Here is a 13,188-nt window from a genome sequence, read left to right on the forward strand (position 1 = left end):
GGGGAAGGGCAGAGAGAGAGGGAGACACAGAATCCAAAGCAGGCTTCAGGCTCTGGGCTGTCAGCACAGAGCCGGATGTGGGCTCGAACTCACGAACAATGAAATCATGACCTGAGTCGAAGTCTGATGCTTAACTGCCTGAGCCACCCAGGTGCCCCCTGCTCTTTGTGTTTCTTAAAGAGTAGGCTTAAATTACTGTCAGGACCTTTCTTCTTTTCTAAAATAAGTGTTTAAAGCTATAAATTTCCCTCTAAACACCGCTTTAGTTGCCTCCCACAAAATCTGATATTTTGATATATGGTTTACCCTCGAACAATGTGAGTTTGAACTGTGGAGGTCTACTTATGTGCTGATTTTTTTTTCAGTAAATACAGTATAGTGCTGTAGATGTATTTTGTCTTCCTTATAATTTTAGTAATAGTTTCTTTTATTTAGCTTATTTTATTATAAGAATATAGTGTATACTACATATGATATACAAAATATGTGTTAATCAACAATTTATGTTATTGGCAAGGCTTCTGGTTGAGAGTAGGCTAGAAGTAGTTAAATTTTTGAGGAGTCAAAAATTACACATGGATTTTCAACTGCATGGGGGTGGGGGTCAGTCTCCTCCTCATGTTGTTTAAGCGTCATATGAATTGTTTTCATTCTTATAATTTCCCCTGTGAGTTCTTCTTTGACCCTTACTGATTTGATTTGTAATAAATCAATTATAGTCCTTGACTTATGATGGTTTGATGATTTTTTGACTATATGATGGTGCAAAAGCAATAACATTTAATTAAAACTATACTTTGAATTTTGAATTTTCATCTATTCCTGGTCTAGCAGTAGGCAGCACCATACTTTCTCATTTACTGGGCAGCAGAAGTGAGCCACAGCTCCCAGCAAGGTACGTGATCAGGAGGTAAACAATGAATACACTTACAAAATTCTGTACCTGAGCAAGCATTCTGTTTTTTGCTTTCAGTGTAGTGCTCAAATCCCAAGATAGTCAACACCTTATAACAAAATGGGCTTTGTATTAGGTAATTTTGCCCAACTATAGGCTAATATACATGTTCAGCATGTTTAAGGTAGGCTAGGCTAAGTCATGATGTTCAGTACGTTAGGTGTATTAATTTTTGACACACGGTATTTTCATCTTGGATGACTTTACTGGGACATAACCCCACTGTAAGTCCAGGAAGATGTGTGTATAGAAGTACAAAGTACTTTTAAGAAAGACCATCAATTTTCATAGTTCTGGAGCATATGGTCATGAAAGTAAACTCTAATGCTAAAGAACAGTCCTCAAAAAGACCTCCCAAAGGAGAGACAGGTGCACTTTTTGGCCGCTACCAAAAAGTATACAGAAGTGCTACAACTATAAACAAAAACCACTTTTAAAACCAAAGATCAAAAAAATGGGTTAGAGAGGGAGGGAGCCAAAACATAAGAGACTCCTAAAAACTGAGAACAAACTGAGGGTTTATGGGGGGTGGGAGGGAAGGGTGGGTGGTGATGGGTATGGTATTGGGGAGGGCACCTGTTGGGATGAGCACTGGGTGTTGTATGGAAACCAATTTGACAATACATTTCATAATAAAAAAAAAATAATAAATAAATAGAACCAAAGATCACTTCTATTATAGCTAGAATTATATATAAGAATGTAATTAAGAATGTAAGACGCACGTGGTCTTATTTTTTTAGTCTTCCTCCCTTCTGGGCATCTATTTAAAAATGCTCCTCAAAGTATACGCTCAATAAGTTACTGCATGTAGAAATACTAAAGAACTATCACAGTAACAAAAATTGCAAGAGAAGGAAGAAGAGTTGAGAATGGAAACAAGTGCCGTACTTCTGGGTAGCTATCATTTCCTGACGAAACTGTTCCCGTTCACTCAGGAGATCTTGAATGGCACTCTGTGCATCACGGTTTTGACGCTGTAAGCCTGCCCTGGAGTTGGTTAATTCATCTGCCATAACCCTGGAAAAGATGAAAATGTCACGTGTAAATTCCCTGATAATAAATTCTCCGGCTGTAAAGAAGTGAATGTGCTACCTTTGTAACTCATTTTCAAAAGCTTACAAAGATTTCACACGGTCAAGTTACTTCTCAGTTTTAAAGCATTTAAAAATATATATAATCCTAGAACTCATTAAAGGGATTTAAAAAATACGTGTCTACAAAATGACAAAAGAAAAGTTATTTAACTTTCCTTTAGAGTGACGTTTGGAATGTACCTCAGTCTTACTCCAGATAAACCAAATTAAAAATAATAATAATTACATGTTTTTAAATACAGAAAATTTTAGAGGAAAACAAAAATGAGTTCCTATCACTCAGTTACCTCATTGTCTTTAGAAAAATATTAAAATAAGATACAAAAGGCTTTTATACAAGGGAAAACTAAGTCTTTCCTCCTGTCCAACATCCCCCCCTTCTTTTACAACTGATAAAGTTTCTTATATATTTCTCCAGAAATAAAAAATTTATGTATATGGCAACATAAAAGAATATGTTGAAAAATAAATACATCCACTTATTTACAAAAAAGGGAATTATTTAATACAAACTTTTCTATGCCTTTTTTTTTTAACGTAATAATTTATCTTGGTGATTTTTTTTCACATTAGTGCATATAATGCATATTGCTTTCCCTTTGTCAAAAACAACAGCTTCATGGTTTCTTCTGATTGGATGTACCCAAATTTATTTAACCAGTTCTCTATGAATGGAATTGAAGCAAAATTTTAAAGTATGCTTGCTCATTTGGCTAAAAAAACTTTTCTTTTTTTTTTTGAAAAAATTTTTTCATCTTTATTTATTTTTGAGAGAAAGACAGTGTGAGAAGGGGAGGAGCAGAGAGAGAGGGAGACACAGAATCCGAAGCAAGCTCCAGGCCCCAAGCTGTCAGCACAGAACCCGATGCAGGGCTCGAACTCACGAACCATGAGATCATGACCTGAGCCAAAGTTGGACGCTTAACCGACTGAGCCACCCAGGTGCCCCGCGTTCAGTTAAAAAATCTTAAACCTAAAATTAAAGTCTCGGACCATAGTGAATACCGACCAAAGATTAAATCAGTTAAATGTCAGTGAAGTCGAGTTTCAGTTTTATTGCCCTTCGAATGTTACTATCAGCATTGATAAGGATGTCAAGAAAGCTGCGTATGGCAATAATCTGTATGACACACGCATGATTTGCCTCTTCACGTGTTCAGTCAGAATGAACTTTCACTCTAGGTCAATAAGCAGTACATCCATTTCTCCACACACCATCCTATGTGAGCACAATTAGGAAACAAATTAAGGACTTTAAGAGCGTTGTCCGTTACTGAAAAGTATCACAGCTATTAAGACATGAAGAAACACCTCCCCGCAAATTTCTTCATCACAGCCAGCGATTCTTACAGTACAGCCTCGAGATGTCTGGTGTTATGCGGGGAAATCTCGAGATGACTGAATTTATTAAACATGTGACGTGTGAGGCACGTGGGTAACACCCCACACCCTGGGCTCCAGTCACTCGGAGCTGGGAGGAGGGGCTTGAACAGACAAAGAATCACAACAGATAAGGAGTGTCCCAACTGTCTGTGGGCCAGGGCCCTGGGGGTTTCGCCTCTGCTGAAGAGTGGCCCCATTCGGCATGCTGTACGGATGATTTCGTTTGTGCACGGCGAGAAAAAGGCTGGGAAGCTCTCTTACATAATTAACATAGTTAAAAGAGCTACGAGAACACAGCATGGAAGAGAAATGATATTTGAGTTTTCCCGATAGGAGGTGGGAAGAAGCAGTATTGGCTTTTTGTGTGATTTTATTGATTTTATTGATAAGACATCTGAGTTTCCAGTTTTGTCTTGGTTCTTAAATACTGTATCAGGAATGATTTCCCCTATAGATGAGTTACCTAGAATTCTGGAACGAGGGAGAATCCTGATACCACTTTTCCACGTACGGAGACTGACCGCCCAGAGGAGGAAGACGCCATCTCTTTAAATATATGCAGTATTTTGACAGTCTGAGTCAGAAATTCTCACACTCGAACCTACTTTCTTGGGTCATAGGCAAAAAATCTGACAAAGCCCAAACCAGGAAATGCAATACTACTTAAAACAGAAAATACCTGCTCGCAAGGAATTTACTTCGCCATACATCACACTGTATTGACATACGTTCTAATTGTTCAGAAAGTTGAGCTGTGTTTTGACCTAGGGCTTCGTTTTCTAAAATAAGCTGATTTTTCTCACGGGCTAGACGTTCAAAGTGATACTGAAGATCATCCCCAACAGAAGCCACTAGCAGCTTTTTTAACTCACGATTGACCTAGAAGAAAACATGACCGTTACAATAAGCTCAAAGTAATGTCCCTGACTTCAATGTGGCAAGAGGGAAAAAGAGAAGCCAGGTTTCACGTATTTGGACCTCCATTACTTAAAGTGTATATCAAAAAGCAACTATTAAATATTGGAGTTTCATAATCCACACAAACCATATCTATCGCTGTGTATTTGTATCTATGGTCCACGTGATTATAAACTAAGCCTCTTCTAATAAGAGTACCAATCATTATCATAAAAATTATACACTGTTTCCAGTTAACATTTAAAGGCAAATATTAGAAAACTAAACCAATAAATTTTGCCAAAAAGTGGCATTAAGTGTTTTATTTTTTTAATCTTTCTCAGCATTTAGAAATTAATTCCTTCGTGTCATAGGATTTGTAAGAATTTAAGCAAAGAGAGCAATTCAGAATATTTATAAGCATGTTCTTTACTTTATCTCAAATGTGAAAAATTAAAACGTAAATATCCAGTAACAGGTATTGATATATAGTGCAGCAACAGAAGAACAGCGTTGCTATTAAAAATGCTATTGTATGATAGGAGACAAGATTCTAAGAGGTGAGTCCAGTTAGAGTGTCAGAGGTGCAGCAGTCCGGGTGAAAACTATTCTTGAGTATTCTAGTATCGCGTTATTGGAGAATATAGAAAAAGATCCTAAAATTTGTTCATCAGGAGGGAAAACAAGAGCTTACCGTCTGGCATAGGGGGTGAAAAGGAAGTAGTTCAGGATAAATCCAAAAAATCCAAAATGCAAGTGACTAGGTAAATAGAGATATTTTGACCGAGACAAGGAATCAAAGAGAAGTAGACATTTGGAATTGTTTGCCTGGTGGTCTTCATTTACTTGGGGGCTGGAGGAGGTGGGTGATGGAGAAATATAGACGATATGTTTAGATACACATTTAAATGAATTTGTAAGGATACATGTGCACGTCAAACATAAGTTATCTGATGAAATACTCAGCCGTTACGGATTTCATTACAGTTTTTTCTCATAATTGAATTTTCTTCTCTATCCCCGATTTTGAAGTGTCTGCCAGGTAGGAGGGTTAAGACTTTTGGTTTCATGTAGAATTTATTTCCAGAAGTTGTGAGGAAGAAGCAGCGTGCATAGACAGGATTCCTAAAACTCACAAGAGAACTATAGATGAATGTGGTTTAAACAAAGAATATTCAGAAAATTAAAGTTTTATTCTTTGCTGCCACCATTTGAAAATCCTGCCGAAGGCACAGCTGTGGTTTTTCTCCTTCACATCAGTCTTGCTTTAAGTAAGACTGAAATATAACAGGAAGCTGGGAGGGAAGGGTGCTAGATAACAGTAATCAGCTATTTTTGAAAAAGAGTAACGCAACAAAATTTCTTCTAATATTAATGTATGTGTAATTTGGAAGGCACTCTTGTGTTGCACCATCCATCATAGGTATGGGATACAGAAGAACAAACAAGTGATTAAAAACATGTTTCCTTTATGTAACTTTTGGTTCCATTAAGTTAATCAAGAACAGTTGCTAAAAGGGGGACAGGATTTGTTGTTTTTCAATTTTGAATACATAAGTAAAAGAGTATATTATAATGAAAAAAAACTGATACTGTAATAGAATATTCTATGACACCGGAAAATATTAATAACCAAAAATGGGGGTTTTAAGGCAAACATGAACTCAATATGTATAACTGTGCATTTATATAGCTGGATGGTATAATTATGGTTGGTACTATTTTCATTTTTTTGTATTTTTGAAAATATTTACAATAAATATGTACTGCTTTTGTAATTAGAAATTAGGTATTTAAAAAATAGTGAAGATCTATTTGGGTAAGAACCACCAACCATAGTGTCACTTATAAAGGCTAACGACATCTAGCCAAAAGATGAAGAGTCTAATCTACCCTCTAAACAGAGGGTAACAGGTAAGGTGATGTAAAGGCTAAGGAAACACAATCGAGCACTAATAGACGGTTTTCCATTTGCAATGCTAACCCCACCATTTCTTCATCCCAAGTATTATGTGCGCATAAAGAAAAATACTTGGAACTTATGGATTCTTAAAACAGAAATCGTTAACTCATCCGTTTCAAAGTCTAACTCGGTCAGGTTTGGGTTTGGAATTTTGTAACTGTGACCTCCTTGACACCTTATAGGTGGTCCTGTCCAAAGCACCTCACACGTGCATCTTCAACCAGGTTTAGGGTAGAAGTTCACAACACATACTCGTTCTACTAGACGTGCTGAGAAAGAGAAATTTAAGAGAAAACTCTTTAGAGAAATGACAAGCCAGAACAAATGGCGTTCCAAGAGGAAGTATAGTTTTCTAGTGAGCAAGCTTAGAAGGTCCAGGTGTAAAGAGCAGTGCTCGTTAAGTCTATTGGTTCTTACCTCTGTCTGTACTCTGAGCTGGTTTGAAAGACCTTCTTTGTCCTGTAATAACCTTCTTTCAGAGTTCTTGAGCTTCTCCAGTACATTCTTTACCTCTGACAGTTCCTTTCTGGGTTCTCCAACTCCCTCCGACTGACCAAGGAATTCTCCTCTGTGATGTCCCAGAGACTTAACCTTTGCATTTTTGTTGGGGATATCATGGGTTATAGCAGCTTTGGGAACTAATATTCTTACGGCTTCGACTTCCACTGCCTTTTCAGCGAGGATCTTCCCTAGCTGAAGAACTCCTGGGCTGTCTCCTGGAACTGCTTTCTTTCGTGGGTTCTGAAGGATGTGATGCTTCACGGGCTGGATTCCAGAGGTAACTTCAACAGCTTTAGGTGGCTCCTCAGTTTCCATTCCATCTCCTGCTCCTCGGACTGGGGCTGGAGTGAGGGTGACTACAAAAGGGAAAACAAAACATAAGCTACTTGCTAAAAGGAAATGCGGCGCAAATGCCAAGACATGCTTTCCCCGACATTCAGAATTACTGACGCTAAAAAGAACGCAAAAAATTCAGAGTAAACACGAGGTTTCAGAAACAATCAGGTGTCAAATAAAAGATGAGGAAAGTCTTACGGGTTCACACTTTCCTTCAGTAAATGGTTTCTGTCTTGGTAGAAAATGCAAGAGAGTTGGAATCAGGGTATTTGGTTCGGACCTCTATTTCCTAGTGTGACCCTGGGTAAATAATTTAACCCTCCGTGAATCTCTATTTCATATTTTGCAAAATGACGATAACAGCAACAATGCTACAGGGTTGTGGTAAGAAAGAATATGCTAAGGCCAAGCACCTGGCACACTGTAGACCCTTGATAACGTCAGTTAACTATAAACGTTAATACAAGCTACAGGCGTGCATTCTTGGGCCGTCTACCTCAAAACGTACTCATCTGCTTTGTGAACTCTTGGCAGAGAATGCTTCGCACAAGCTACCTAACTGGACTGCTCAATACTCTTTCCTCTAGGCCCCAACAGGCCCTTGTTCCTGCCGCTTCTTCTTCTCTTAAATGGCTTCTTTTGCCACTCACTGTGATTTGTGATTCTAACTTACCCATAAGAAGTTAGCTTTGACTCCACTCTTTGCATTAAAGCCTCCCAACTGTCCCAGCACACTCTCTGCATGTCTAAAGCACTTGCTGTTTCAAATATTCAGTTCAAAACTTAATCACGAACTTTAATGATCATTTTATGGGTTTCGCCCATGCTAATCGCACTTTCCCACTGAGTTTGATAAGCACACAAGGGCAGGCATCACGCCCTAAACGAATGGAAGAACGCGGTATTAGAGAAATGACAGGAACTCTGCGATCAACCAGATCTTGTTTTGAACCTTATTTCCATCATTACTCCCTGTGCTATCATGGATAAAATCCTGCAGTTATTTGAGCCTCAGTTTTAACCTCCACAAGATGAATTTAATGACATCTATATCCGTATCTTGGGTCTTAAATGAGAAAATTTTAGGTAACAAATAACCAACACTTATAAAAGACTTACCACGTGCCAAATACTATTCTAAATACTTAACATATAACTCACCTTTCGAGTAGGTATGATTAGTTCTATTTTATAGATGAAGAAAATGAGGCACAAAGCGGTCCAGGAACTTGCCCTGGTAAGTAAGTAGAAGAGGCAGAAGGAGGCAGCTGAGATGATACTTAAGCTACATGGAGTTCTTGAATTAGTACATCCGGTAACATCCCTTTGAGCTACACGTTAGACTTCTTGCCATTTTACAAGCCCAGCATACATGTGAGAAAGCGGAAGCCACAGCCTGTGCACAGTAATGATAACGAATTTTTATTCAATTTGTTATGTGCCAAGGATTCTTCTAAGTCCTTCAGATGCATTATATCATTTAATCTTTACAACTATCTCATGAGGTAAGGATAACAGTACCCATTTTTTTAGAAACACAGAGGCTTTGAAAAGTTAAATGGCTTGTCCAAATCATCGGTGTCAAACTGGGATTTGAGTCCAAATCTGACTCCAGAGCTAAGCTGTTAGTCGGTCTGGGAGGCCTTCTACAAACCAGAATTATTACCTCATCAATCTGAAGTATTATTGCCTCTGCTAATAAGCCTTTTCGTCAGGCCATAAAAGCCCAGGGAGTTTACCTAACAGTTACGGGGAAGCTTTAAGTAAAAAGCAGCGCTCCTCTGCATGAAACCCCTGCACGGCTTGCCATCACTCAGAATAAAGACCAAAGTCTCCACTACGGCCTACAGGGCCTTCCATGATCTGCCTGTCTCCTGGGCCTCAACTTCGGCCATTTGCTTCTTCAGACTCTGTGTTCCTGCCTGACTTGTTTTGTGTGGGTGTCTTAAAAACTCCTTCCTCTGCAGACATTTCTCTGCTCAGAATATTCTTCCCAACTTCCTATTCCCTTTAGTTAATTACTTCCCGTCCTTATAATTGCAGTTCAACCTTTTCTAAGGGAAGCCTGTCTCTAACCTTTCCAGATTAGGCTGGGTTCCATTTTTGTGCACCTGCAGCCAAGACTCTGCATTTCTCCTTTTCTCTATTTATCAAAATGGTAAATTGACAAATTGACTTTTTTTTTTCCTTTCAGTGTCACCAGTTAGATAATGTCTGTGCCTTCCTCTAGGATAGAAGTCCCACGAGGGTAGGGACTCGGTGTCTCTTGTTTACTACATTTCCAGTAATGTGCCTCGCTCGCAGTATTCTTTAGCTGATAATAAATGAGTGATAACAAGGGGAGGGGCAAAGGACAAGCATATATAACAGTGGTTCTAATGACAAGCTTTGAGTCGGTCACAGGCAGCAAACATGCTGCTGATGCCTAATATTGACCAGATATCATATGAGGTAGTGGGGACTACTGTGCTCAGGAAATTACTATCTAATTTAGGGCATGCATATAAAAAGAGAACATATATTACAGGGTAATATATAATCAGAGTGCAATCAGTGGTGCAAAAATAGTTCCACTGAAATCTTATTCCTATAGAAATGTTAACTAAGAACAATCATGGGCCGGTCTTTAGTGAATTCATTATATTTTGATATCTATACCTTCTAAGGCAAAGACAGGAAACAATTCCTAGTTAAAAAGAAAAAAAAAAAAAAGCCAAAGTATGTCCTCAGCCTCAATTACCTTTAGATATCAGTATCATGTCTTGATCAATTAAATCTTAATCTTTGTTATTGAACGTTAAGCACATTTCGCTGTAACCCATGAAGTTAGGAAAACAATTTGATAAGAGCAATAGTAAGGTCTTATTAAAACTAAACCTTTCTTAAGAATTTCCAAAATACAAAGCCATATTAAAAAGGGATTACATAATATATACACATTCTATCGAGCAATGACTCATTACTGTGATTCCCAATTTCTCATCCTAGAAATGGATTTCTCCAGCAAAGAGCCATAGGAAATAGTAAGCTTGTTCAGGATAATGTTAAACAAACAAACAAGAAACAATGAAAAAATTACCTATAAAGCTGTTTTACAGCTGTTTTACGGCAAGGGAAATACCTAACAAGAATACTTTCCTTAGGTTTCTGTATTAGATTTCTATTTTTTAATAAGCATGGTTTTCTTCTTCTTCATAAACTTTGTTAAATACAGAAACTACAGTAGTTCAAATACAGTCATACACATATCTTCTGCTTTTTAACATTACATTATTCAAAGATATGAAGAAAAAATTATCTATATTCTCATCACCCTAAAATAATTTTTCATTACTTCAAATTCCTTCATTATTTTTGTATGATTATAATCATAATTAACTTTAGAAGCTTAATATATTTTCCTATCTTGCTACATTCTTCATACTTTTCATTTTATGACTACATTATTCCTTCAAGTTAATATAGCATTATTTACTTATTATTCTATTGTTGGATATTTGGACTTTTTCTAATTTTTCTCTATAGTAATGCTTTAGTGAATACTTTTATGCCTACAGATTTTTCTCAACTTCTCAATTATTTCTTTTGAATAAATTCCCAAGAATGGAATTAACGTGCCGGGAGAAGATCTGTATTGTCACCCTGCTTTACCAAATAACTCTAGCAAAGTGTCAGGAGATCTATTCCTCACGTTCTTATTTCGTTTTATTTATTTATTTTTTCATCCCCAACACCGATGATTTAATGCAATACTTAAATACGGATACACATGACGTGTTTAGAACAGTGTTTGGCACAGTGAGCGCTCACTAAATGTTAGCTTCTGTTGCCTGTGTGGTTACTCTTTAAAAAACTAATAATAAACTTTGGATCCTGATTCAGGGGGAGAAAGAAAGCTTAAGTCATGACATCAAATATAGTTCTAACTTTCATTTTCTTATGCTCAAGTCTTAGAAAAGTATATCGCTAGACTTTAGAACTGTTTTTTTTTTTTTTATTTAACAGATGTTTGCGGGGGGCGGGGGGGGGAGGTTCCTACAGACGTATCAATGTACTGGGAGTCCTGAGTTATGTTAGTTACAGAGGAGGTGGAAAGGCATCTGGGGTATAATGTGTTCCATTTTACAAAACATTTTACATGAGGATAAAATATTTTGTCATTTCTATGTCGTATGTTAACTTGGGCCTTAGGACTAACTCTGCTCTCCAGAAGACCCACAAAGGAATACTCCAGAAGGAGAAATAAAGAGTTTGGGATCTCAGGTCAGGCCGGAGCACATGAGCCCCCAGGAGAACTTCCACCGAACTTTGCAAAAGTAAAGGCCTGCTCCCGTGTTCTTAACGTTTGCCTTTAGGATGTGCTAACTTTACCTAATGCAAATTGAATTTTGTCTCTAAGACATTCTGTCTTGGAAGAAGTTCTATAGAATCAGGAGTTAGCTGGGGGTTCACAAAACAACAAAAAGACAAAGCTAGGGCTGTACCATCCGGGTCCACTGAGGCAGAAGAAACAAGAAGCAGGTGTGACACGCTACTGTGCTTGAGTAAGATTTTTAGGCAAGTCGTAACGTTTTTGAGTTGGAATTTTAGGTAATGGAGACTCAAGAACACAGCACAAAATAATTACTGCTAAATTTAAAGGGCAAAGGAACATTAATGGGTATTCAAAAGAAGTCTCTTTTCAAACAAGATACATCACACATTCCAATCAAGAAGTTCTCTTCACCTGGTTCAGCCTCAATTTACTCTTAACTTTATTTAAACTGCTCTACTTATTTGGGGCACCCGGGTGGCTTGGTTGAGCGTCCGACTTCGGCTCAGGTCATGATCTCACAGCATGTGAGTTCGAGCCCCGCGTCGGGCTCTGTGCTGACGGCTCGGGGCCTGGAGCCTGCTTCAGATTCTGGGTCTCCCCCTCTCTCTGCCCCTTCCCTGCTCATGCTCTGTGTCTCTCCTTCTCTCCCAATAATAAACAAACGTTAAGAAAAATTTGAACTGCTCTACTTACTCAAGCATTTATGAGAGTGAGGGATGTACAACAGAGGACATGGCAGCTGTAACCACTCTGTAAAAACTATGCTTGTTGCTAATGTGCACAGGCATGGAGGCAAGTGGGAGTCCGGGCTTTCCATTTCCTCACCTGGTAACTTACCTTTCATAATTCTACCTTCCCTTAGGACACACATAGAAAACTTTATTACATACATACAAGGCACAATCCAGGGCACATTCACGAGCAATTATCTTCTCTCAGGTGGGAAGACAATCGTCTGTGGTATGAGCTCCATAATTATGAGTAATGTTTAAGTGGACCCAAACAGCCATCCCTATTCTCCACGCTTCGAAGGGAACCAAAGGAACCATTCTTCAATTATTCATCAACATCGTTCTTCCCAGTGATCAGTTATCAAAGAATGAAAACATATCTCTAGTTTATGGCTCATCCTTCCCGCCTTCCCCAAAGATTATTGACATGTAGGCAAAGAATAATATTCCACAATAGGAGTTGACAAACTTTTTCCATAAAGGGCCAGATGAGAAATATTTGAGGCTTATGGACCATGAGGCAAAATTGAGGATACTATACAGGTACTTTTACAAAGAAGAAAAAAAAAACACATCCAAATTTCAAAGATGAAACTTTAATGAGAAATTAATTTTTCTTTTTTTCATAGTATATGTCTGATAATAAGCACAGAAATATTTTTTTATTTGGGATAACCCTTGGCCCAAGTGGGATTCAAAGTCAGTGTTCCCTGTCATCAAACTGATTTGTAAATATTCTCAGGAGGCTGAGGGCCATAACTTGCCAACCCTTGCTCTAGAATGCTGAGGCAAAAACGATTTTCTAGTCTATCATTACACATTTCTCCTTTTCCCATAAAACTCTAACTCCAAGAACACAAGATACTCTAAGTCTGTAGGATGGTGTGGTACAAAGAACACCAGACTCTGGGTCAAAATACCCGAAGCTCCCCCCCGATCCCCCCACTACCACATGTTGTGTGACTTCGGGCAGATCACTTACCCTTACTCTCCTCTCCTCCCTCAGTGCT

General features: G+C 38.2%; 1 protein-coding gene across 2 annotated transcripts in view; it reads right to left on the reverse strand.

The window, feature by feature from the left end:
* The window catches only part of BLZF1 (basic leucine zipper nuclear factor 1), a 33,469-nt gene that overhangs the window by 15,212 nt on the left and 5,069 nt on the right, over window positions 1–13,188 (reverse strand). For both annotated transcript variants that reach the window (XR_006961651.1, XM_047077043.1), the window contains exons 3-5: window positions 6,713–7,152; window positions 4,115–4,314; window positions 1,847–1,975 (exon numbers count right to left, since the gene is read on the reverse strand). Coding sequence is in view for 1 of the 2 variants with exons in the window: in XM_047077043.1 (XP_046932999.1) it covers window positions 1,847–1,975; window positions 4,115–4,314; window positions 6,713–7,152 (769 nt within the window). In the remaining variant the exon portion in view is untranslated. The remainder of the gene's footprint in view (window positions 1–1,846; window positions 1,976–4,114; window positions 4,315–6,712; window positions 7,153–13,188) is intronic.

This window comes from Lynx rufus, unplaced genomic scaffold (assembly GCF_022079265.1).
Source record: "Lynx rufus isolate CCGP_SWC_20201006 ecotype Redwood Valley unplaced genomic scaffold, mLynRuf1.p SCAF_15, whole genome shotgun sequence".
NCBI lineage: Eukaryota > Metazoa > Chordata > Mammalia > Carnivora > Felidae > Lynx > Lynx rufus.